The 25,171-nt window shown below is 43.2% G+C and overlaps 1 protein-coding gene across 4 annotated transcripts in view; it reads left to right on the forward strand.

Moving 5' to 3' along the window:
- LOC102062974 (arylsulfatase J) overlaps positions 1–25,171 on the forward strand; it is a 77,558-nt gene that overhangs the window by 20,790 nt on the left and 31,597 nt on the right. For 3 of the 4 annotated variants that reach the window (XM_074542076.1, XM_074542077.1, XM_014272622.3), the window contains exon 2: positions 22,640–25,162. In XM_074542076.1, coding sequence (XP_074398177.1) covers positions 22,640–24,041 — 1,402 coding nt within the window. In that variant the 3' untranslated portion in view covers positions 24,042–25,162. Of the gene's footprint in view, positions 1–22,639; positions 25,163–25,171 lie in introns of those variants that run through there. The other variant, XR_012580608.1, reaches the window with a different exon arrangement.

Consider the following 25,171-nt stretch of genomic DNA (forward strand, 5'->3'; position numbering starts at 1 on the left):
TAAGCTCTCATGAGAAATGAGTTCCCTTCTGTGTTGAAGAGGCAGAAAATTACAAATTTGAAGAAACACTATAATTTGAGGAAAATGGGAAGCTGAAGGGAAAGGAGAAAATTAGTTTCAGGATAGGGGGAAGCAGTGTAGTATCTTTAGACTAAATATACTCTAATAGACCCTCTGTTGCCTCACAAATTGTACCTCTCTGAATGTAATAAACTTTGTCAAAACACCATTTTCCGTCACATTTTATATACTCCGATCTAGTTGCCATGGATCAGAGTTGATGAAGTCCCAGAAAACCGGGTTTGAGGGGGCCTCTGGAGCTTGCTGAATTAGGTCTCCTGCCAAATTACATTACGCAGCAGGGACACACTGACTTTATAAACTCTTCTTTATTGTTTGTTTCCTCCTGGACATAAAAAAATATTGCCAAGTATTCAAGAAATTGCAATCTTGACTGTTAGGGAGTTTCCTAACTTTACCATGCTGTTAATTTTAGTAAAGAAAAGTGTTTTGTGAACTTCTTTATATTTATTTTTTTCTCTTTTAAAGGGCCAATTGATGTAATTAGAGACTTTGTTAATGACCACAGCATAATGGCAGCTCCTTCCTTAATTTTTCCATGGTCCCATTTTCAAGAGCCTCCAGAGGAAGCTATTTCAGCCTGTTTGCTGATTTTTTTTAAGAGCAGATTTTTTTACTATTGTACATACTCGCCTACCATCATTCCACATTAGTTCTGATTTGTGGTCTGTTTAGTTCTTAAGTCCTGAATTATTTTATGTTTCTGACTTGTCAAAATAAAATTGGTGGAGGGGAGGAAGGAACAACTTACTTCTGTGTTGTTTCTCCCCCTGTACAAGTACTCTAGGCAAAAAATAAAGTATTTGCTGCTTGGTTTGTGGCCCTCTCCATTCTCACCAGCTTCTGTTTTCATGTTTCCTGCTAGATGAGCCCTGGAAGTGCACTGGGGTTTGATAGCCTGAATTTCAGCTGTTGCCTCCTACAATGCCTTGTCTTTACCAGTAAACAGATTTAATGGGGTTTTTAATATACATATATATAGAAATGCCGCTTTTCCTGGCAAACCCCTAAAGTGCTTTTGAATCTGAAAAACCGTAACATCAGGATGATTCTTACTGTTCAACGTGCACCCTCCATATATCTGAGTCATACCTGCTCACTTTGGTAACAAAAACATTTATTTTGTTACCATGAACCGTGGTGAGTCATGGCAATGCAAAATAAAATTTGTGGGCTACTTTGCTTTTCTTTATAAACAAGATGCAGCCTGAGATATCTTAAAAGAAAAAAAGAGTGGAGCATTTCTGTATTAAATGATTTCATGTCATAGTTGGGTTTTGGGGGTATTTGGGGGACATTTCTGATCCTTAATAAATGACTGATTTGCCTAATAAATGTATTTGGGGTCAGAAGCAGAAGGAACAACTCAAGCAGTGAGTCAGACAACCAAGATTTTACTTCCTGCCCTTGTGATTGTTCACCCAGGCTTGTGTGTTTGGAAACCTTCCCATGGCTGAGGGTGCCCATCATCCAAGGAGCAATCCCTTTGCTCCCCAGTCAGCCTGGAGAAAGCTGTGGCCTGGTTTGTGTTTCTGTGCTAATGGAGGTGTGTGCTTTACAAAATGGGACTATTTATTAGCTTGACCCAGCTGCAGTTCCTTCTGCAGCCTCCCATCCTTCTAAGGGAAAACCGCAGGAAATTATTGTACCTGTAAAACTGGTGCTCTGTGCCCCCGTCCCTGCTGTCCTTCAGGATGCCTCCCTGACCTTTCCTCACACCATCCCCAGCGAACACTCAGCCTTTCAGCTCCTGCCAGAATTAGCTTGAAACGTTTGCAGCCTTCCAAAGCACTTGCAGGCTTTCCTGGGCAGCAGCCCACCAGGATGTCCTTTCAGAGTCTTCTCTCTGCTTCCAAGGCCAGTCAGTTTGGCGGCCAGGCTTAAATCCATTCTCTTCATTTTCCCCATGATCCTGTCTCTGGTACCAAGCAGAGGAAGAGCCAAACCAAGTCTTCTCCACAAGAATGAGTTGTCTCACCCTGTCCTTTAGTTCTCTAATTCTTCAGGTATTTTTTGGATGAAAAGCAGATTGATGTGTCTTTGAGATACCATCAGAATTTATGTTCCTGTTAATCAGTTACTGGCAGGTGTCAAGATTTGTATGCATAAAGAAATAATATTTATACTTTCCTTAACAGTATTTTAAGGCTGGATTAGTTATAGCTGATCACAGTTGTAAATACACTTCAAGGGGTAAAAAAGGTAATACTCCTTGCACAGTTCTGAAATTATTGTGAAACAGTTAAAAAGCCTGTTGTCAAAGGAGATTTGCTAATAAATGCTTGGGCTTACTGGATGGTGCTCTCTGGGTGGTTCCCTTATGGCTCCTGACCTGACTGCCTTGCTGCTGGACAGTTCAGAAGGGAGGGAACAGACTGGCATTTGTTGCTTTGCGTCCACAGAAAATTAAAAAAAAACAGTTTTAAGAAATCCTAGAAAATTACTATGTATCTCCTTCAAGAAATCATTAAAAATGCTATTTAAATATGTGGGAATAACTTTTTCCTAAAAAACTTTCAACAGAGATTTCCACACTTTCCCTAGGCAGTCTCAGCTGTAATTTGGGTTATATAACTTTGAAACTGTCTAACTTCCATCTTTCCTCCTGCAGTTTAAGCCTCTGATCTCTTGGCAATTTTCAGGTGAAGAACTTACTTTGCTACAAAAGGTGATAAATCTGTACATCTGAGTCTATTATCACATCTCTGCTCTTCCCTTCTCCGGCCTGAGTAAATTCAGTTCTTTCCATCTTTCCACACAGACCTTGGTTTATATACCTTTGATGGCTCTTAGTGTACTCCTCTGGACTTTTTATATCTGGTCCTGTTTTTTATTGCAAAGTGTCATCAGGAACAGGACACAATGTTCCAGTAAAATTTGTCCAGTCCAGCCTTGCTATCTTGTTCTCAATCCCAAAGTTACTGAAATATTTTCACAGTTGAGTAATTGGAAGGCAGCACAACAACTCCTTTACTGGCATGAATTTACCTCAGCAGAAAATCTGGGCAAAGCGTCTGTTTATCAGAGAGTGTTTGAGGCTTTTCCGCTGCTGATGGGTAGGGAATGTCACAGGAACAACAGATCTTGTGCTATTTTTACCCGTTCAGCTGCGATCTGCCAGTTAAACCAGGCTGATCATCCTTCTGGGCTCGCTGCTTTGACAGCTCCCACATTCTGTGCAGCACAGGGCGAGGTGCACTCAAACCACACCATGCCATGACAGGAAAATGGCCAGGTGGGAGCTCTGGCCCCTTTCTCAATGCTTGGATGCAAAGCAAATGCATTTTCTTTTCCTCTTAGAGACCTGGAGAACCTGTGTTTTATTGCCTTACTTAAAGCAGGGTGTCATGTTTTCCCTAACCCCAGTGTAGGTCCTGATAAGACAAGGCTTTTTTCCACAGCACCAAGTCATTGCTGACTCACCCTCAGGCTGGGCTAGCAGCAAGCCCCAGATCTTCTTTTCTGCAAGAAACTTCAGTTACTGTCATTGATTATTTGACCCCAGAAGCACTGCTTTGTGGTTATTGTAAATGAATTGCCGCCTGTTCAGTTCAGGTTATTTCTCTAATTCAATTTCCATTTGAATTTCAGCTCTTCAACAGGCAGTGCAGCAGTTTGATGAGTGCAAATTTACAGTCTGAACAGGTTGTGGAATTTAATCTGTATAAATTTCACCTTAAACATATATTCATAACCCCTATGAAAATAATCACTCAAAATGTAATTAACCCAATTGCTTTTTCTAATTCCTCACAGATATATTTTAGGAGTGAAAAAGCCTGCAACTTAAATATATTTATTCCAAATTTTACATTGCGCAACTTGAATTTGCCAAATCCGTTTTCAGGGTTACTTAAAGAAATCATATGGGCATATCATAAAATGGTTTGGGTTGAAAGGGACCTTAAAGCTCATCTTGGTCCACCCCCTGCCATGGGCAGGGACACTTTCCACTGTCCCAGGTTGCTGCAAGCCCTGTCCAGCCTGGCCTTGGGCACTGCCAGGCATGGGAAGTGTCATGGTGCCACAGCTGCTCTGGGCACCCTGTGCCAGGCTCACTCCCTCACCTCACCTCCTCACAGTAAAATGGTTTTCTCAGGATGCTTTTTTCCACCTTGAGCTTTTGGAGCCTTGAGTGTTTGTGTTTTGGGTTTGTTTTGTTTTTGAAGTGTTCCTGCTCTCCCTTCTCTGTGTTTCTGGTTCATCAAGCAAAATAATGATCTCAAGTTTTGGCATTCCAGTGTCCAATGACCTGTGCCACTGTCTGTGCATCCTGCTCTGCTGGAGTGTCAGTGGATGTCACCTGCAGGTATTACAGAAAGACAAGAATAGGCTGATTGTTCCATCTTCATTGGCTTGGGTATTGCTCTGAAGAAACGAGGCAGGCAGTTTCTCAGGGAGCAGACAGAGCCGCTCTGTGGTGTGCTGGTGTGCTGGGGCCAGCAGGACAAGGCTGGAATGAGCTGGGAATCCCAGCAGGACAAGGATGGAATGAGCTGGGAATCCCAGCAGGACAAGGATGGAATGAGCTGGGAATCCCAGCAGGACAAGGATGGAATGAGCTGGGAATCCCAGCAGGACAAGGCTGGAATGAACTGGAAATCCCAGCGGGACAAGGCTGCAATGAGCTGGGAATCCCAGCGGGACAAGGCTGGAATGAGCTGGGAATTCCAGCGGGACAAGGCTGGAATGAGCTGGGAATCCCAGCAGGACAAGGCTGGAATGAGCTGGGAATCCCGGCGGGACAAGGCTGGAATGAACTGGGAATCCCAGCAGGACAAGGCTGCAATGAGCTGGGAATCCCAGCGGGACAAGGCTGGAATGAGCTGGGAATCCAGGCTGTCCTCATCTCCATCTTGGTTGTGACAGTGTGCAAGGAAGGATTTGTCTTTCACAAGTTGGAGCAGATGGAGTTGCTGGGTTGTGTTTCATCACAAAAGATGGTCTGTGTTGCAGATCAAGGTGCTGGTAAGTCATACACAGGGCCAGAATAGGCAGCTACAGCGCTGGTACTCAAAAATATAAATACATTTGCGATCTTTAAAAATCTAACTTCTCTGCTGAGCAAAGACCAATTTCATGATGTAATGAATGTTGACATATAAAGACATTTTCTTAAAAGACCATTTGAAGCTTTTGGCTCTTGTGGGGTAGATATATGGTGTTTAACAGCAAGGACATTTTCTACAAAATTACTGCTGGGCCTTCATTGCATTTTAAAAATTGGAGATGACCAATTAGGCACGCTCCAGGTGTTTGCTCTGCTATAGCTAATACAGGTTTTTATTAGAATTATGACCTTTATTTGCTTTTGAATCATGTCCAGCAAAATGGAATAGTCACTCATTATCAGGGAATTGGATTTTGGTTTTGGGAATAAACCATGCGTGCTCTTATTAGTGCCATGAGAGTTTCTTCCTTGCCAAAAATCCATGGATTTGATGAAGAAGGGAGGAAAAGTAATTCCTTGCCAGAGTAAAATATAAAATATATATCTATATCTATCTATGTCATATATGTGTGTGTGTTTGTGTGTATATATATGCATAAATTGCCAGTTTCTTTTTATAAAATGGCATTACTGGAGGGGGCAAGGTCTGTTGCTCAGCTATTCTTGTATGGAAGGTAAATGTGCTGTCTCACTTGAACTCAGTCTTCTGGCAACCAATGTCCATGGCCAGGGTATTTGGCTTTGCAAAAACACAGCAAAAGCGTACAAAGAAAACCCCCACCCTTGTCTAGCCTAATTCCCTTGGCTTGCACAAGGGAAATTTTGAATTTAGCAAATGGAATAAGCGTGCTCCCAGCCTGATCTATTTGGGAGAAGTTGATAAATGGTGTCAAAACAGTCCTGTGTACTTGGAATTAAATCCTGCACATTTCTGAAGAAACACTTGCAAATATTGTTGTTCTGCAGAAGTGTCTGAAACAGTTGGTGCTGGTGCAACACTGGCCACGCAGGAATGGAATTAAAATATTTCCTCTCTGCCTTCTGCTCGAGGCTTATCAGCTGCTGATGCCATAGAGAAACTTGGTCTATAGTACCCTGATCCAAACTGAGAATGTGCATTAACATTTTTTTAAAGAAATCTTTCAGCAACTTGGGCTTTCACAGCAATACATTAATTGCAGTCAGTTTGTCTCCCCACAAAACTCAGCATAAATCAAGACTTATTTCAGTGTTCTTTCGGTTCAGAAAATGCAATTTAATTTTTTTTTTAATTTTTATTTTTAAAATTTTTTTTTGCTGAAGACAGCCAGTGAGTGTCCTTCATCTCCCAGGCTGTGCTGGGTGAATGTATGTGACCTGTGTGGGAAGGTGTGCTCCCTGTTTTCCTCTGCCTTCCTATCCTGTCAAGCCAGTGATGCTCCATTAGCAGCAGGGACTAGGAATGGAACATGCTCAGTGGCCCTGCCATACCAGGGACGTTGGAGCCTAAACCATTCTGTCATTCCATTATTCCAATTCTGTGATTTTCCATTAATTTGTACATTGATACATTTTCAGTTTGTTATGTAAATACACCTAAATTTAGGAGGCAGTGAAGCTTGTATTCACAAGATTTTATTTAATGCACACAGTTTTGCCATAATTAGACCAGAAATAATTCATTAAACACAAAATGTCATTCCCTTGAAGCTATAATTTGATATACCTCCTAGAAATAAAAGTGTGAATTTTCTTAAATAACTTGTTTAGTTAAATAACTCTAAATAAATCCAGTCAGTCCCCGTAGGTAAGGAGTAGGTGCTTGAAGACAGGAAGTACATGCAAAACAGAAATGCACCCACAGCAATACACGAAATTTGAAATGCAGCTGAACTGTGTGTTCTTCCCTTTTCCTGCCCCCTGTTGGGATTGTGTCTGTGTGTACAACTGGAGATTGGCGTGCCAGGAACATGACAGGGAGAGAACAGATTGTTTCCCTGCACTGACAGGGAGGATTTCACCTATTGATGGGACTCGGGTGTTGGTACAGAGAAAGCCAAGCTGCCCAGGCTGCTGGTAGCACTTGTGCTGAATTCACACCTCATCAATCCGTTATCTAAGGAAATGAGGGAACAGAGGCTTAATTGGGGTGGGTGGATGATAATGCCAGGCAAGCAAGAGGCAAACCTGTGCCTTAGCCAATGGCAAAGCTTTTTCTGGGAAGGAAAATGTGGTTCTCTGACCTGTGGTTGTCACCGTGACCATGGAGAGTCCCTGTGCCATGGACACGGCCACTTCTCGGCTCCTAAAGCCCTTCTTGCTCCTTCAGCTGCTTGCTTGCTTTGGGATGGAAATGGGCAGGCACAGTGTTTCATTTTTGTCACTTCTCCGCAAGAAAAGAAGCTACCTGCAGGTAGAGAAAGGCCATCAAATGCCTTTGGAAAAGCAGGAAAGGCAGCCGTGGTCATTATTGGGAAGAATTTTGACGTAGGAGTTACTAAGGCAGGAGAAATGGAATTTTTTAAGCACATTCCTGAGGGAGTGAGTGGGAGAAATCATTCTATCTCCTGAGAATATGAAATAATGTGTGTGCATTTTGGGGGTTTATTAGAAGGCAATGTGTGCTTTGTGTGATTCCATTTGTTTAACTGCTTAATTCAAATCTATCTCTTCCATCTACAGGCTGATCAAGAGCTCCATAGTAGTCAGGCTCTTGAAAATTTTCACCTTTGTCAGATTGTTGTTGTGTTGCATTTTCTTGTCTCAGTAGCACACCTTGGAAATTGCAGATTCAAGAAGAGAATGAGAATTTTCTTCTATTTTTTTCATCCCTAGGGAAGGCAGGAATAAAGAAAAATTGTTGTTTTCAGCTAGAAAAGCAAAAGAAAAACAAATGGATGGGTGTCACGCACAGCTCTTTATTTTGTTGGCTCCATGATTGTGTTTGTTACCAGCAAAGTATCTGTATGAGCTATATTATTAGCTATAATATAGGTGATAATAGGGCAAGTTTTAAGGACCCTCCAAGCCAAATCATTCTGTGATTGCATGGTCCCAGTAAGGAGCCCCAGTGACCCAGAGAAGCTTTTATTCCAGCACATCAAATCCTTAAATGTGTCTGGTGCAAAGGATATTTATAGGCTCAGAAGGAATACTGATGAGAGATTTTTCTGGAGCAAATGAAATAAAAATGAGATTTGTTCCCAAGCAAGTGCTCTACATCATGGTGAACCTAACATCTTAATTTTGAGTCCAACTGGGAAAGGGTTGGAGCAACCATTTCAGATCCTGTGCAGGGAATACAGGTAATCTCAGAAGAAAAGGAGGTATTTCCTTGTCAAACCAAGCCTTCCAGCTTAGATCCTAGAACTGCAATTGGCTCTATTTTCAAGCATGGGGTTTCATCCTTCATCCCATAGGAATGAGAATGAAGACAGATGGGAAGAAGGGAGAGGGAAGGAAAAAAAACCAACAAAACAAAGGCACTTGTCTTGAACTGGAACATTTTGGAGGATTCTAGAAAATGTAGTCAATGCAGAGCTACTTACCAGTGTTGGACTGGTATAGCTCCATGGGCCATGTTAAATGCCCTACATTAGATATTTGTTCTTCCACAATACGAGGAAGTCTTGTGCACTTTGTGAAGCACCAGGTGTTGGTCTGGGATTGCCTTGGAACAGAATGGGTATCGCTGGCACCTACAGATAATTCCAGAGATGCAGTAAGATCCATAGACATACCTAGCCATCATTTTCCTGGTGAAAATCAGGATTTACATTATTCCACACCAAAAGTGGAGCTGTTCTTCCCTTTTTCCTTTTCTTACATTTTGTTTGGGGGTGGCTAACTAAAAGCATATAAAGAATGAATTAAAAGCTGTTTGCACTTTATGCCTTTAATCTATCAGAATGCCAATGTCTCCAGCAACCTTGCTATTAACATCAAGTGGAAATTTATTGTCCTTGGAGCTGACTTGTAGCATTGGCAACAAACAGAATTACTGTTGTGGGGTTTATGTTGGGTTTTATATGACAGCCCAGGATGATGCATTTCTCAAAGCACTTGAGATGCAATTTCAGAGAGGCAAATGAGAATCAGTCAATGGGTCAGAGCAACACAGTTCAAAGGCCCATAGTTCATGAAATATTTATGTGCTGTTATAAAAGTAAAGAGGAAAGGGAGCTTATGTAACATACCAAAAAAAATGAAGAGCCAGCAGAAAACTTCCTCTCCCATCCCACAACTTAACTAAACTTACATATTTCCAGAGAAAGCGTGTCCAGCCATGGCTTTTCCACAGCTATCCCAGCATGTCTGCCATTTCAAATCCAATTATTCAGTTCTTTCCTATTCTATTGTTCCTAGATGGATGCATCATGTCCAAGCTATGCTCACAGTGACCAACTGTAGAAAAGTAGTTTGCCACAAGATTTTTTTGTCGGTTTTTTTGGGTATAATAATGTAATTGCAAGGGAAAGGGGGAAGCAGCAGAGCTACATCAGAAGATATACTGGAGTGTTTAAATTTGAATGACATTTCAAAGAAAATCACCCCAAACCACCACAACCCCCCTAAGCAGGAAAAAATATCTGAACTTCCAGGCAATAGAAATCTGAGAGGAAATTTTGTTGCCTGTTAGCTGACTCATGGTGTCCTTGACACTGTTGTTGCCTATTGTAATTCAGATTTTTGGGTTTATCTGGATTTTTAGATTAGTGTCTATTTGGTTTTAAAATACCGATTTTATACTGGCTCCATGTCTGAAAGTTCTAAAGGAAAATGTAAAAAAATAATGAAAGGCTTAATTTAAGCTTTTGGGTAATGTTACTCATTAGAGGAAGCCCTGTTGGAATCACTGAGTTCCACTGTGATTCTAATGTGGTTTTTATGGATTTTTCATCTTTCCCTTCTTTCTTTTACCTTATTTCTCCATAGTCTCCTTACCAGGAGATGTGGCTGCAGTTTCCCCAGTGACCATCAGCCCTGCTTCCATCTTGAGGAAGTAGATTATATGCGAAGTTATATAAGAGAAATTATAGGAGTAGATTATGTGGGAGAAACCTCCAGGTCAGAGCCAGAATGCACATTCAGCCCAGACTTTTGGCTCCCAAGGAATGCAGGCAGAGGTTTTACAGACCTTGTGCTGCTCTCCCATTCTGCTGCTGCTGACTCTTTAGTCACCTCCCTTGCATTTTGATTTTGAACACACAGACTTAAGCCTGGGTTTGAGAAGCAGATGCTTGACTTTAACACAAAGAATAGCAAAGAAGTTGGTCCTGCAGTTTGTTGAGCACTGCTCATGAAAAGCAGGGCATGAAATGGACTGCTGAGGAATTTTACAGTCATGCAGCCAGATTACCAGAATTCAAAATACATTAAGTGCTGGATATTGAACAAGCCAGCTGGGAGAGTTCATGAAGAACCAAGGCAGTGTGGTTAAGCTGCAGGGACATATTTGTATAACAAGTTGAAAATGTGTATTATAGCGTGCACCCAGTCCTGTGAGAAACCTGGTGAGGTGATCCTGGACAAGCCCAGTGCTCTGACAATATATACAAAGTTAGCAGGGGCTTACTGCTCTGACTTGTGCAGCTGTACACAGGGCTGGACAGCTGCACACAGGTTTGTGTGTTTGGTGGGACAAGTTAGTAATGCTGCACTAATTGCTGTCACTAATGGGACAGTCAAGATAAGAGTGTGAACTGACAGTGCTCGCAGCTTCCTCTGGCTCCTGTCTCCCGTGTGACCCACTGGAGCTGCACCCCACAGATTTGTTTGGGGATGCAGACAAAGCCCAGCAGATGCTGTGGTTCCAGCAGTGTTCCTGCCGTGTTCTCATCTCCCGAGCGTAGCCAGGGCTCTGTGGTGGTGTCAGCCCTCGTCACCTCCGTGCTGTGGTGCACTCTCAGCTGCTGCAGACACCGTACACAGTGGCAGCAAATTGCTGTGGGGCTGATCTGCTCCTCCTTCAGCCTTCCTGGCTCCCAAAGAGGAAAGAAAGATTTCGCTTTTTCACTCAAGACACATGCAAAGCACGCCTGAGTCTTATCTCTTCTCCTTCCCTCTTTTCCCTTTACAACCCCCACAGTATGCGAATTTCTATTCCCACTTAGAGAAGAATGTTGAAAATAACAAGAACAGATTCTAACTGATGATGCTTTGTTCAGCATGACACCATTTTGTAAATTTTGATGTTATTGCCAGGATTATTAACCACTGAAATACATAATTTCACAACCTGGACAGGATGTAAATGATTTAGAAGCCACAAGTTACTTGCAACTGATTGAGTAACTTTCCACAGAGTTAACTGTTCCTCAGAAGAACGGATGGGTTATGATCTTGCTGTTGTATTTTTCCAACTACATTTCCCACTGGAAACCCTGGGGTGGAGACCAAATATGCTGGAGCTGCTTTTCTGTGATCACACACTGATAAATGCTAAATGTGTTTCCCTTTCTCCTGAGCTAGTGTTTCTCAAAGAATCACTACTTATACCTTTTATTTTCAATTTTTAATGGGTGATCCTCATTTTCCAGGAGCTGTTTGCCCTTAAACCCCTTCTCACAGGGTATGTGATGCTAATATCACTACTTAAATAAATGTTTTCAGACAGGGGGAGAAAGCCCCACAGAAGGCAGCATACAGTGCTGATGGTTTCTCTGCTTAGGTTCCATTAGTGTATTGAGTTGCTGGGTATGATGAATACCAACTTCCAAAACTTTGTGTGTGTCCCTCACTTACTCTTATCCTCACTTATTTACACCTCACTTACTCTTATCCAGTTCACTCTGTTGCATGAGTCATTTTTGAGGTATTTTGTCCAGGATCAAAATCACCTACTAGCATTTTTAATAAGGCACAGCTTCATTAATACATTAACATTTTATAGCAAGTGCTTTATGTAAGCTTTGTCTGCTTTTATACATAATTGCTAGACATGTAAGAGACTCTGTTTCTAGATTTTTGTGGGACCAACAGCAATAAGGCACCTATTTTATGCTCCATTTTATTTCCAGGGATGTTGCACCACAGCCCCAGTTGCTGTTAGGCCTTTGGACACTGCCTTAATGCAGCAGCAAAGCAAGATGTGAGCGAGGAGCAGTGTGAATGAGAGTTAGGAGGGATTAGGGAGTGCAGCACTGACATCCAAGAGAGCACTGCTTGTTTTGCTAAGCCGGATTTAGGAGGGAAATAAAGAAGCATTTTTCCAAATCTCTTCATTATTCATTGCACAGTGGCCTAGAAACAGATGTGCTGTTAACCTCTGTCCCCTGTTAACTCCAGTTTGTTCCTTTCTGTGCTAGGGGAGGCTGAGGGAGGGGGAGAAATGCAGCAGGGTGGTGTGAGGGGGCTTCACAGTGCCTGTGCCATGGCACCTTGCAGCCATCAAGTGTGACAGGGAGAGTTCTCCAATTCCATCACATTCCTGCTCCACAGAGAAGCCTTACATTCCTCCTAGCCCTTGTCTAGTTTGGGCGGGGAGCAAAGGTAGCAACTCAAATCCATTGGTACAGGAGCAGAGAAATCCCTGTGGAGCACCACGGAGCTTCAGCAGGTACCGTTAGTGACAGCACAAGAGGGACGGGCCTCAAGTTGTGCCAGGGAAAGGTTTAGGTTGGATAGCAGGGAAAATACCTTCACCCAAAGGACTGTCAAATTCTGGAGCCACCTGAAGCTCAAGTCAGCATCCCTGAGACATTTAAAAGCCACGTAGGTGTGGCATTAAGGACATGGTTTGCAGGGGAATTGGCATTGCCAGGTCGCTGGTTGGACTCCATCCTAAATGTCTTTTCCAGCCATGGGTCACGGTGAGCTGGTCATGTACCTGCTGAAGTTGCTTTGCTCCTTTTGAGTTCCAACATGTGGTGCTTTGAATGCAGACGTTTTACTTCTCTTTTTAATGCTGTACTATGTAGTGTGTGATGTCTGATGTGGTAGTTAAAAACTGTCACAGAACTGACTGACAGCCCTGCAACACTGCTCCCCACTCTTCTCCCTGTGCTACAACAGCACACCTACATCCACTCAGACTCTGGCAGTGAAAGCAGCTCCTTTCCATGTGGGATCTCTCCTGTGAGTAAACAAAGATGTTCCATTTCCCCTGGTGTCAGTCAGGAACCTGTCGTGTGGGACCCAGGTTAATGCAATACCTCATTATCTTCATCCATTATTTCTTTGGGAACCACACACAGAGCCTTTGTCTTGATCAAAACTGAATGAGAATATTGTGGTGAGTTCTGGAAAAGGGATTTTCATATTATATGTCTCAGGTGAATCAAATATCAGGAGATAGAAAGAAAATCCAGCAGCCAGCAATATGTGGCAGAACTCATACATGACTGCTGGCAATCACTGTAAATAAGCAGGTGCCTGTAAGCACTGTATTTTAACAAATACAGTTCCTAAGTGATTTGGCATCAGGGTGAGGCTCATTTGCACCCTGCCACCTCTTTTATCAGGACTAAAAAGCCCATTTTGATCTTTAGCTGTGTTGTGCAGCAGGCATGGTTCCATCCCTGCTCCAGGGGCTGAGCAGCACAATAGACTCAGAAACTGATATCAGACTGTCAGAAGGACAAAAGGACTGGAGGCCAGTGGGGATGCTCAGGCTGAGAACTGTGCAGAAGCCAGAAGAGAGCATCTCTTGGCTGCCAGCCCTCCCTCCCTTTCAGGGCAAGGTAATTCCTGTCACTGATGGTCCAGTGTCACTGCTGTTGCCAGTAAACATCAGCCCAGAAAACCAGCGATGTTGTTGAAAAGTCAAATTAGAGTTTGGGGTTTTTTTCCAGATAAAGCTGTTCTTCATATTATTAAGGCTGTAGCTTTTCTGGGAAGGTGCTCTGGGGTGGCATGGAGCAGTGGTGGGTGGTGCCCGAGCAGCAGAGGGCATTGCTGTCCCTTGCTGCCAAGAACAGACCTTACATGAGGGGTCTGGGAGGGCACAGCAGCCTCTGGAAAAGTTGAGCTTTGCTTGTTGAAGGGAGTGGCACCCTCAGTTCTGAACAGCACCTTAGCATTTCATATGCAGCAGCACCCAGAGCTCTGGCTGAAATGCATCATTAAACTCCAAAGACTACAGCAGGAATCCTGCTGTCTCAGACTGCTGTGCCATACCCTGGGGATGAAGGAGAAGGTAATAATTTCCTTTTGATGCCTGTGAATGTTTTACAATGATGTTATGTGATAGAATGCATTAAGTAGAACAAATAGAATAACAAAATTGAGATGAAACAGGAATAATCATCCAAGAATGTTTCTTAATTAATCGGCATTCCTGGTGAACCGCCACATAAAAAAAAAAAGTTTGGTGCATTAATTCATAGACTTATTTTGATACTTTGATGACTCAGAGAAAAAATTTACCTAGAAGCTTATTCAATTGAAATTAATTGAATTACACCTTCATTTAAATAGGTACATATTAATTAAGGGGGACAGAGTCTGTTCTCTACCCTGTTATAGAATCTTGGAGACAGTTCAGCTTGAGACATCTCACAGAGCAGGATCATAGAAATATTATAAATACTAAAGAGAGCTTGTGGCTGTTACCACTTGATCATCATACTCTCACAATAATAATTTATCTCCAATGTTAAATTACTGTCTGTAAGACTTATCCGAGGATTCAAATGGAACTTAATGGCCTATGGTACACTCATGCTCACTAAAGCAGTGGAACTATGATGTTCTGCAATGTCACACTCAGAAATGGTGTGTTTATGTAGTTGTTCAGTGGTTCATAAAAAATTACAGCTGTCACAAAACTCAGATGTTGTGAAGGTGTCAAAAAACACTTGAGATGTCTCTGAAGCACCCCATAGTCCTATTTTTCTTTTCCATGTCATAATGTTTTTTAATTATAAGGCAATTACCTCTCTCAAATGATACCATATAGGCCCGTGATGTGGTAGTTGTTAACTTGTATTTTACATCTTGTCTTTTTGCCCTCGGTCATCCTTGCTGTCAATTCAAGGTCATTTTATAGCATTTAGGTTGATAAAGGCTCTAAGTGCTGGATGTGTGAATAATAGCTAAGGACAGATTTAATTCAGAAAGGGTACTAAATGCTCAAAATGAGTACTTTAATTAGAGAGTAATATAAGACAATAACTGTTTGGCTGCTACCTTAAAGGCTGCCATCAAATATGTCATTTTTATAAGAGATGTCTTCTTATGAAAGGCAGCCATATAATGAATATCTTTCATGTCCCTTAGGTGCAATCATTGAATAAATTCTTCCTACATAAAGATGAACCAGCTTTCCTAAACTGTCACAGAAATAGGTGGAAAATATTTCACACATGTGCGTGGCAGGTCATGTAAAAACTCCTGTGTTATTTGCAATTAAAGTATTCTTTTAGACAGTTTGCCCTGTGTGTAGCAGTGATGTTCTGGGATATTAGGAGGCTCTGGGGCGCTGTTCTCCCCAGCTCAGCAGAGAGCAGGGGCTGGAATGGAGACACCTCTCCTTCCCAAACTGGGACGTGCTGTGTCCCTGTCCCAGCGTGCTGGTCCTGTTCCAGCCTCACTCTGGGAGTACCCAAGGGGGAGATTCTTCTGCACAGCTTTTAGACACCGTTTATCTCCTTTTCTTCTGGTTTTTCTCCTGCGAAAATGACCAAAGCGGGATGGCAAATCCGTCTCTAACTAAGGGCAGAGTCATTTTAGGTTCCTTTCCCCTGTACCATGGTGATTAGGTGTCACATCCGCTGGCATCTGCTGTTGCTGAGCCCGGAATTGGGTGGTGAGGTCTGGATTTGTGGTTGGCATGCAGAGCGTTTGGTGACATTGTTTTCTTTCCATGTCACTCCCGTGCAGACAAGGAACCGCAACACCGATTATGCAATCACACATTTCCCCTTTTCCTAAATGAATTCCAGTGATAAAGCTGGAAACGTTGTGCTGTTTCCACAGCTGCAGCAAACTGGGAGCAAAGAAAACAATAGCTGCATGAAGACATGTGCATTCCAGCTGCTGCCAACTCCCACATTCTCCCTTCTCCTTGCTCTCCTCCTGTAAGAGCCTGAATGAGGGATGAGGGACTCCAGGGCTCTCCAAAATGCAGTTTATTCCATCCAAGGTGTCACAGCAGCCCAGGGCTGTGGGTGACAGAGCTGTGCCCACAGCTGCCAGCTGCAGCTGCAGGGAGCCCTGAGACCCTTTGGTTTTGGTTACAGTGCATTATTTACTTTTCTTTGCTGAGCATCTTAATGCAGTAGAACCAATCTATACCTTAGCTATTATCTGTAGCCTGTCATAACTGCTGTAATTACCATATTCATGTTACTATTGTCCAATCACCAAAAGTTAGTGCATTACAGTTCAAGCTAGAAGTTGTTTTTCAGTTTTCTGGCAGTGGAAAATTCTGAGACCTTTTTTCTACTCGCCACATTTGCCGACTTGTTTGCCTGTGCTCTCTTTCTGCTTGGTAAAAACATCTTCTTGTTTGGGGTGGGTTTATCCTTTGCTCTAAGCCATAAAACCCCTTCTGACTAACACACCCTTTGCCTCCTTGGTTAGCCAGTGAGACTGGCTCAGCAATTCTTTTCTTCTATATCAAAACTTGCTTCCATCTCTATTCCTTCATCAGACTCTGCATTTAAAAATCTTTCTGCCAAGCACACATACCTGTGGGACTTTCTTGTCACACTTTCATCCTTCCCAACATCTCCCATTGGAGCAGATAAATGGTCTCAGTGACAGGAAAGGTTGGTGGCAGATAAGCTGCCAGTTAAATAATATTTGGTAAAAAATTTGTAATTAGTGTATGAAAATACTAATTGCAACTTGATTTGGAGCTTCAAGCTTCTGGAACCAGGGAGAGAAGCCCTGAGGAAATGCAGATGAGAGTTTCTGTTCTTTTCCCTCCCAGCTTGGTCTCATAGTAAGATATTTTTCCTTTAAAGCTCACAACTCTGGAGACAACAGTTGCTTTCCTGCTGTTCACTGAGCACTGCCTCACTCCTGGGGTGCCAGTTGCATCTGCAGGAGTTGGGAAGATAAAAGAGAGAGGATCTGGTGTATATCCTGGAGATGTAAAACTGTTGGAATAGGGAGCTATGGAGAACAGCTTTTTGTGGCATGGTTCCCCAGTTTTCAAGCATTTCTAGGTGCCAGGTGATAAAAATCCTTCTTGCAGTATAAACAATATCAGGGTGTAAGGACACTGTTTAAATGGCCAGATGCCAGGGCTGGTGTGGGACCAGAATTTCAACATGATTCTGAGGTTGAGTTCATGCATCAAAATCCAAATGGCATTTGGCAAAGTAAGGATGTCTCAGCTCCTCTAAGTCCTTGGAGAAAGGTCATGGGAGCAACACTGATAACATTATTAGTCTGCAAGGAAATTGCTACTTTATTTTTCTTTTCCTGAATTTGATGGAAGATCCTTAACTGATTTAAAAACAACAATGAAAAACTTGAAAGTAGGGCAAGATACAGAATCTTCCAAATTACATATATGCAATAGCATTGCCAGAGTGATAAAACAGTAAATAATGTGAGTTAGACTTTTAATGTAAACACTTCATTTAGAAGTAGATGCTTTTTTCAGTCTGATTTATAAGCACATGAAAATTCTAGGAATACAACTGAGGATGAAATAAATGTGTGTATGTCTGAGTGAAGACTTCAGGTTTGATTTGTGTGGGCTGACACAGTGAAAGTCTGTGAAGTTTTGGAGTTTGTATTTAGTTTTTAATGTTGCATTCTCTGGTGCATTTCCACTCATAACCCACCTTCCCCCAAAATCCCAAAGTCATAAGCCAGAAGATAAAGATGGTTAAATGATAGATAATGAATGATATATTCAATATAGACAATTGTATTTTTCTGCTATTTTTGAAAGCTGAAATGTACACTAATGTAGTGTGGGCTCGGAGCTCCTTGGGATAGGCACTGAGCAGACTATGTAGCATGAAAACTTTGATGCTGACATTTAGAAGTGTATCCCATGGGATTACACACAGTTGCCATAGACTGTAAACACTGAAGAAATGAGATAGATGGGATTCAGCTTAACCTGCTCTTGTCCAGAACAGGTGCCAGACCTGCTGCCCTAAGGAGTGCCAAGGTGCCACCACTGCTTGGACTCTCATGGCAGCTTGGCACTTGGAAGTCTGCAAAGTCAGCCTTTGTCATCAGTCTCTAAGTTAGGGAAAGAATGGAAATAAGACGGACATGAACATTTAGAGAACATTTTGCTTCTCAGCAAATTGACATAATAGCAATGGGACAGAAGCACTGTGGCTGCGCACTCTGGCTTTGTTGTCTTCAGTCTGAGGGGACCAGGGCTTGCTGATGGCTTGGCAGCAATCATGTCAGGCTGTGGTGGCTTTATTTACATCTCATTTAAATCAGCTCAGCTCTGCCCTCTGCCCCTGGGTCTCCTGGATCAACTCACCCCATTTCCAGCTTTACTCTGATTTAGTTTTAAAAACCTCAGCATATGCAGCATGAAACATTTCATTTTTATGGCGGATATTTCTGCTGCAGAGTCCTTTTGTGTGATTCTTTCATGCTGCTCCATACCCAGCATGCCCATGGTCTGGATGCCCTGCCCTGCTCTTCACCAGCCTGCGTGGAAGAGCTCCTGAACTGCTCCTGCTTTCCTCACAAGCACCTTACAGACTGAAAACAACTTTGAGATGATTCAGAGTGAACATCCCTGCCCAAAGTAACAACTTTGTCAGACATGTAGGCTTGTGGGCTCCATGCTAAAGCCTCAGTCCACTCTAAAAATGTCTTTGTTGTATCTGGTTTCTCTCACTGGTGATGGTGTCCTGCCTCTGATGATTTGCTGGTGACAAATGGAATCTTGGGGTTTTTTCCTCCCAATAACTTGGATGTCTGAAGACTGAGAGCCCCCAAAATCATATATTTCCTTATTTTTTTACTCACCTGGAATTCCTCTGTTTTAGCTGTTGTGTTATACAAATAGTTTCAGGTAAGATGTCAAAGATTGTTCTTTAGTAACCCCTAAATCGATGTTCTTGACTGGTATCTGCTTGTTGTATCTCATTATTTTTAACAGGGAAAGTCACAATCATCAATAGTGATCTCTTTAATTTATGTAGCATGCAGACCTCAGCGCTGTCACTCTCTATGCAACTCCTGGCAAACATGGGGTTTTTATTTAAAGTATCCTTTTCTGAATCCTAGGCTAGAGTTTATTATTTTTAAAATTGAGGGGTTTTTTCAACATATCCTGAGCTATGCAAGCATAATAAAAATACATTTTCCACATGTACTAACTAGAGCTCTGCTAGCAAAAGTTCCTGAAATTAGAAACTTCCAACTGAGCTTCTTTGTTAATCTACAGTGAGCCTTAAAAGAATCTCAGTTTGAAGACAATTAATACAGTATCTGAAAATTGTGAGAGCTTGAAATCAATAGTGTTGTACATGCACATTACAAACAAGAAAACAGCTCAGTGTGTCAGTGAGCCAGCGCTGAGCATCTGCCTTGGCTGCAACACGTATCACAGTGGGTTTACTGTGAACATCTGAACAGCACACCAGGAAAACAAAAACAAGAGTCGAAAATGCACAAAGAGCCATCCCTCTATAGTGAGAATAAATTCATTTTCAATATGCTTCTTATTAGCTGAACACTTCACACAAATTTTACTTAGTTCTTCGTTCTGCGCATTGGGAATATCAGGTATTCTAAAGGAGACACCTATGATCCAGAATGTCAGCGGAGCAGGGAGAAGGAAAGCACAGCACATCCATCTAAAGTATTCCCAAGTCTTGAACCCCCACTCTTTATACAGTTAATGGCCTCTCTCAGCAGTTAATGGCCTATATGTAAATAATGCCCATGAAGGTCAAAGTCTAAAAAATAGTAAAATTGGATTCTGTGGCCTGTCAGCATTTGCTTAAATTTGACTGGTTACTGGTGCTGAAATTCTAATAATGAATTCCAGACTATTCACAGTCCTAACTTGCTTTCTTCATTTGGGAATAAATCCAGCCAATTTATTCTAAAAAATAGAAGCCATGAAATTTATAGGATGTATCTTACAGACATTTCATGGCAGTTGGTGAACTCATGACTTTATCTGATAGAAAATACCCTCAAAATCAGCATCTGCCTCCTAATCCCTTTATGTTTTTCCTGGTTCAGTTTTTTTTTCATCTTGCACAGTCTAGAAAAAGTTTCAAAACACTTGTTTTGAGACATTTTTCCTATTGCTATTAGTGCCATTTGCTTCCATATCATCACTGGTTTTTTGCTGAGATTACTTTGCTTTTCTATGGATGCCCTTCAAGTCCTTTGAAAATGTGAAATGCTTTCACTGAAAAAAGCAATGTTGGCACATAATGGATCAATTAGAAAGGCATGTGGTGCAGGAAAGTGTACAAATCTTGACCTTTTTTGTCATACTGCAGTCTTCTGATAATCAGAGGTTGATATTTCTTTGAAGCATTTCTACACTTGAAATATTTCAACTTAAAATGTATTGGTTTGCAGACTTCTTTTTTACACATACGAGTGTAAAAATGTGTCTCTTTGTCTGTGTGCCTATAGGTATATTCCAAAGCACAGCCATGCCAAAAATAGCACACAGACACATCTGGGAAACACACCAGAGTCTCCTGCAAAGAGGCAGCAGCAGGGAATATATGTGCATATAGATGGGTGTGTGTTATATGTGCAGTGTTACCAGCATAGTGAATAACTTCCTTAGGGCCCTGCTGAAGCAAGAGGCACTGCTGAATGCCTCTGTGACTGAGGCCAATCCTTGCTGGGTTTTGGTTCAATATTTGTCAGATCAACAGCTTAGGAATTTCATGCTTGGATCTCTAGTTGAAAAGCCCTCGCTGGGGAAACTGCCTGGTGTTTTAGGAATTCTTGATGGGAATGAATGTTGTGTGACTATCATGCTGTCTGTGTAGACATTTGCCTACAAGAGGAAGATTGGTTTGCAGTGTTTTGCAGACTCTGTGGCCTGTTCCCCTCAGGCCCAGCTTCTCGGTTTTCAGAGGAGAAGGGTGGTGGAAGGAACCGGCTGGGTCCCTTCAGAGAAAATCCTGACTTCCTGCAAAATCAGCTTGTTACGGAGGAACTGCCCAGCTGGGACTGGGGGCTGACCTTGTGTTCAAGGAGCCTGTCAGAGTTAAGAAAGCAGAAACTATTGACTAAAATAGCCAAGTGGGGACAAGGACTTTTCCAGTTGGATCAAAAAAATGGGAATTTTCTGAAAGGATTTAACAAGGCAGAGGAAAAAGAAGGGGAAGGAAATGAAATGCCTTACGGACATGGTTCCCTGAGGAGTCCCAAATATGGAATGAGCTGAAGTATGGAGCACTGCATGGCTTTCCTGGTGTAGTTTACCTCTTTTAAGAAGAGAATGTTGCAGCTGAACCATGGGAAGGATGTGGGACTTGTGTGTGTGTGACATTTCTTTTACAAAAGCAAAGTGCAGATCCCAGAAACCCATCATTTTCAGGGTGTGTTGTGGCTCTCTCCTGCAGCATCTCCTGTGCTGTCAGCGCCAGCCTGTGAGTTTGGGGACAATTGGGTGGCAGGGCTCCAGGTCCCCAGCCTGGTGGCAGAGACAATGCTGTGCAGAGGGGCCGGGGGGCAGAGCACAGCAGCAGCCCTGCAGCACGCTGGGTCCAGAGCAGCACAACAGCCAGAGCTTCTGCAGGCACTTAGTGAGAGCAGAGCTTCTGGGCCCAGGGAAATGAGCTCCGGAATGAAAAGGGAGTTACACAATCCATCCACGCTGCCAGCCATTAGAGACAGCTATGGCGCCTTTGGAGATCCTGGCCAGGAAGCCCTCATACGAAAGCAGGCTTCAAGTTATTTATGGACAGGCAGAGCCCAATGGTTTTAATTTTCTAGACAGCTCAGGAGGCCAATCAGATTGGCAACACCAGCAGAATTTGTCAAGAAGCCCCAACTCCTGCTACCACAAATTAATAAGAACCGGTTTTGGGGGAGATGCGCAGTATTGGTGGACCTGGCTGTTCTATGCATGGTTGGGAATTGAACCTCTTCTCACACTCAGGGAGAAGTTGTCTTTGGTCTACTATCTGCTGTTACATTCTCTTTTTTAGTGTCAAACTGGTATAAATATATTTGCCCTTGATTTTTGATACTTACTGCTGCCCTTGCTGGATTCATTTTCTCATCATATGGAAGCCATATGTATTCTTTACACATAGCCTGTAGTGCACTGCAGAATTTATTACCCCATCCTTTAAACATACTGCTCTTACATGCTCAAAGCCCAGCATTTTTATATGCTGTAGATACGTTCACTGCTAGCAAATTACGAGGCACTGTAAAAGTTGTATTTATCCACATAATTTTCTATAGCCATTGTTAAATGGAGATGTGGAGGAAAGAAGGGTGCCTCAAAGTACCTGTGCTCCTGTATGTGTAGGTATTTTGAGTAGCTCAGGTCATGGAGGGAAATGTTTCATTCCTCACTGAGGTGAGGACAGATTCGATGGTGTGACCGAGCTGGTTTTTGAAAGCAGCATACACAGGCACTCTGAAATATTTCCAGAAAAGGCTTTGGCATGCATAGGGACATTTTATGTTAAGATTAAGGTGTCCATACACCTGAGCATTTCCTCCACCACCCTGATGCCTGTCTCCTCCCGCCTCCAGGTACCAGATCCACACGGGCCTGCAGCACTCCATCATCCGGCCGACGCAGCCCAACTGCTTACCTCTGGATAACGTCACACTACCTCAGAAGCTCAAGGAGGCCGGGTACTCCACGCACATGGTGGGCAAGTGGCACCTGGGCTTCTACCGCCGGGAGTGCATGCCCACCCAGAGGGGGTTCGACTCCTTCTTCGGCTCGCTCCTGGGCAGCGGTGACTACTACACCCACTTCAAGTGCGACAGCCCCGGGATATGCGGCTACGACCTGTACGAGAACAACAACGCCGCCTGGGACCACGACAACGGCATCTACTCCACGCAGATGTACACGCAGAAGGTGCAGCAGATCCTGGCTTCTCATAACCCTAGGAAACCCATATTCCTCTATATTGCCTACCAAGCTGTCCATTCGCCTCTTCAGGCGCCGGGCAGGTATTTTGAACATTACCGCTCGATAAACAACATCAACAGGCGGCGGTACGCGGCCATGCTGGCCTGCTTGGATGAGGCCATAAATAATGTGACCCTCGCTCTGAGGAAGTATGGCTACTACGAGAACAGCATTATCATTTATTCTTCTGATAACGGCGGGCAGCCGATGGCCGGAGGCAGTAACTGGCCACTCCGAGGAAGCAAAGGCACCTATTGGGAAGGAGGTATCCGCGCCGTAGGGTTTGTGCACAGCCCCCTTCTGAAAAACAAAGGGTCTGTATGCAAGGAGCTGGTGCACATCACAGACTGGTTCCCCACGCTGATCACGCTGGCGGAGGGGCAGATCGATGAAGACATCCAGCTGGACGGCTATGATGTGTGGGAGACCATCAGCGAGGGCCGGCGCTCCCCGCGGGTGGACATCCTGCACAACATCGACCCCATCTACACCAAAGCCAAGAACGGCTCCTGGGCCGCTGGCTACGGGATCTGGAACACTGCCATCCAGTCTGCCATCAGAGTGAATCACTGGAAGCTGCTGACGGGAAACCCGGGCTACAGCGACTGGGTGCCTCCGCAGGCCTTCAGCAACGCGGGTCCCAACCGCTGGCACAACGAGCGCGTCTCCTGGTCGGCCGGGAAAACCGTGTGGCTCTTCAACATCACGGCCGACCCCTACGAGCGCGTGGACCTGTCTGCCCGGCACCCCGAGGTGGTGAAGCAGCTGCTGCGGAGGCTCTCGCAGTTCAACAAGACCGCGGTGCCCGTCCGCTACCCGCCCAAGGACCCTCGCAGCAACCCCAAGCTCAACGGAGGAGTCTGGGGGCCGTGGTTTAAGGAGGACGAAAAGAAAAAGAAATCAGACAAAAGCAAAGGTGCAAATAAACAGAAGAAGATGAAGAAGAAGAAGAAAGCCAGTCGGAAAAAGGGGCAGTCATTTCACTGCCGGTCGCGTCTTGCTGGTGGGTAAACTCTAAGCAGGGTCCTTGGCAAGGCCTGAGTCAGCCTGGCCCCACTTCTTGAACTTCTGATGGATTAGACCAGAAATGCCAGTTCTGCACTATGAATGAAAGTTGTCATCTTTTAATTTTGTCTCTGATTTCACCAGCACAAGATACCTTAGCACTCTGAGTGACCATGTGACAGACTTTCTCCTCCACAGGATGAGTGGTCCTCACCTATCACCAGACACATTCCAGATAACAACAGTGATAGCATCTTGTTTCAGGAAACTTAGCTTTGATGGACAAATGATGGTTCCTTGCCTTAATTAGCTGGAATCTTTGGAGAGCATGGAGATGTTAATGGCAGATGTTCTCAAGCTGACAGATGGTTCAGAGGGGGAGAGGAGAAACAAAACCCAAGAACCTCTGTGTGTCAGTAAGTGTTAGTCATCAGCCTGTGACATGTTTTGATACAACACAGCAAAACTGAAGCCATCAGGGTAACTTTGCAGAGGTGCTGGGGAGGGGGACATGATAGGATGAAAGCTGCTTTAAATTGGATTTTGTCCATCTTAACTAAATCTGAAATATTTTTAACATTTCCTAGATGTGCTGAGCTCCCCCCATTTGCAGTAAAACACATGACCAACAAGCACACACCTTGGGTAATTTATTACAGGATAGACAAAAACACATCACCAAAGTGAATGTAATATTTAAACACTTTAAGATAACTATACAACAATATGTAAAATAGATAATTTATTTTACAGCACAATCCTATTTCTCTTCCATTAAAATTTCCTAGCTGATGCAAGGTACCCCTGTGGGTGCCAGGGTTGTTTGGGTTCTTTTAATGTTGACTTTTTAAAGTTTATTTCCACCCTGTCATTCAGAGTTTATTTAACAGATTCATATCCTCAGAGTACTGTAAACCAAGGAAATACTGTATACACTGCTAGGATGAGGAAGGAGAACAATTCAGGTGCGTCACTGCATTATGTATTTGCCTTCAGTGGTTTTGAATGTAACAAAGGGTTTATTTAATTTAGGAGTCCCACGAATATTGTTCATTTCTGTACAGAAGCTAGGCCATCTTGATGTTCGGGGGGGAAAATTTTAACCTTTTATTTATGTACCTATTAAAATAGTTTAT

Source organism: Zonotrichia albicollis, chromosome 5 (genome assembly GCF_047830755.1).
Source record: "Zonotrichia albicollis isolate bZonAlb1 chromosome 5, bZonAlb1.hap1, whole genome shotgun sequence".
NCBI classification, from domain to species: Eukaryota; Metazoa; Chordata; class Aves; order Passeriformes; family Passerellidae; genus Zonotrichia; species Zonotrichia albicollis.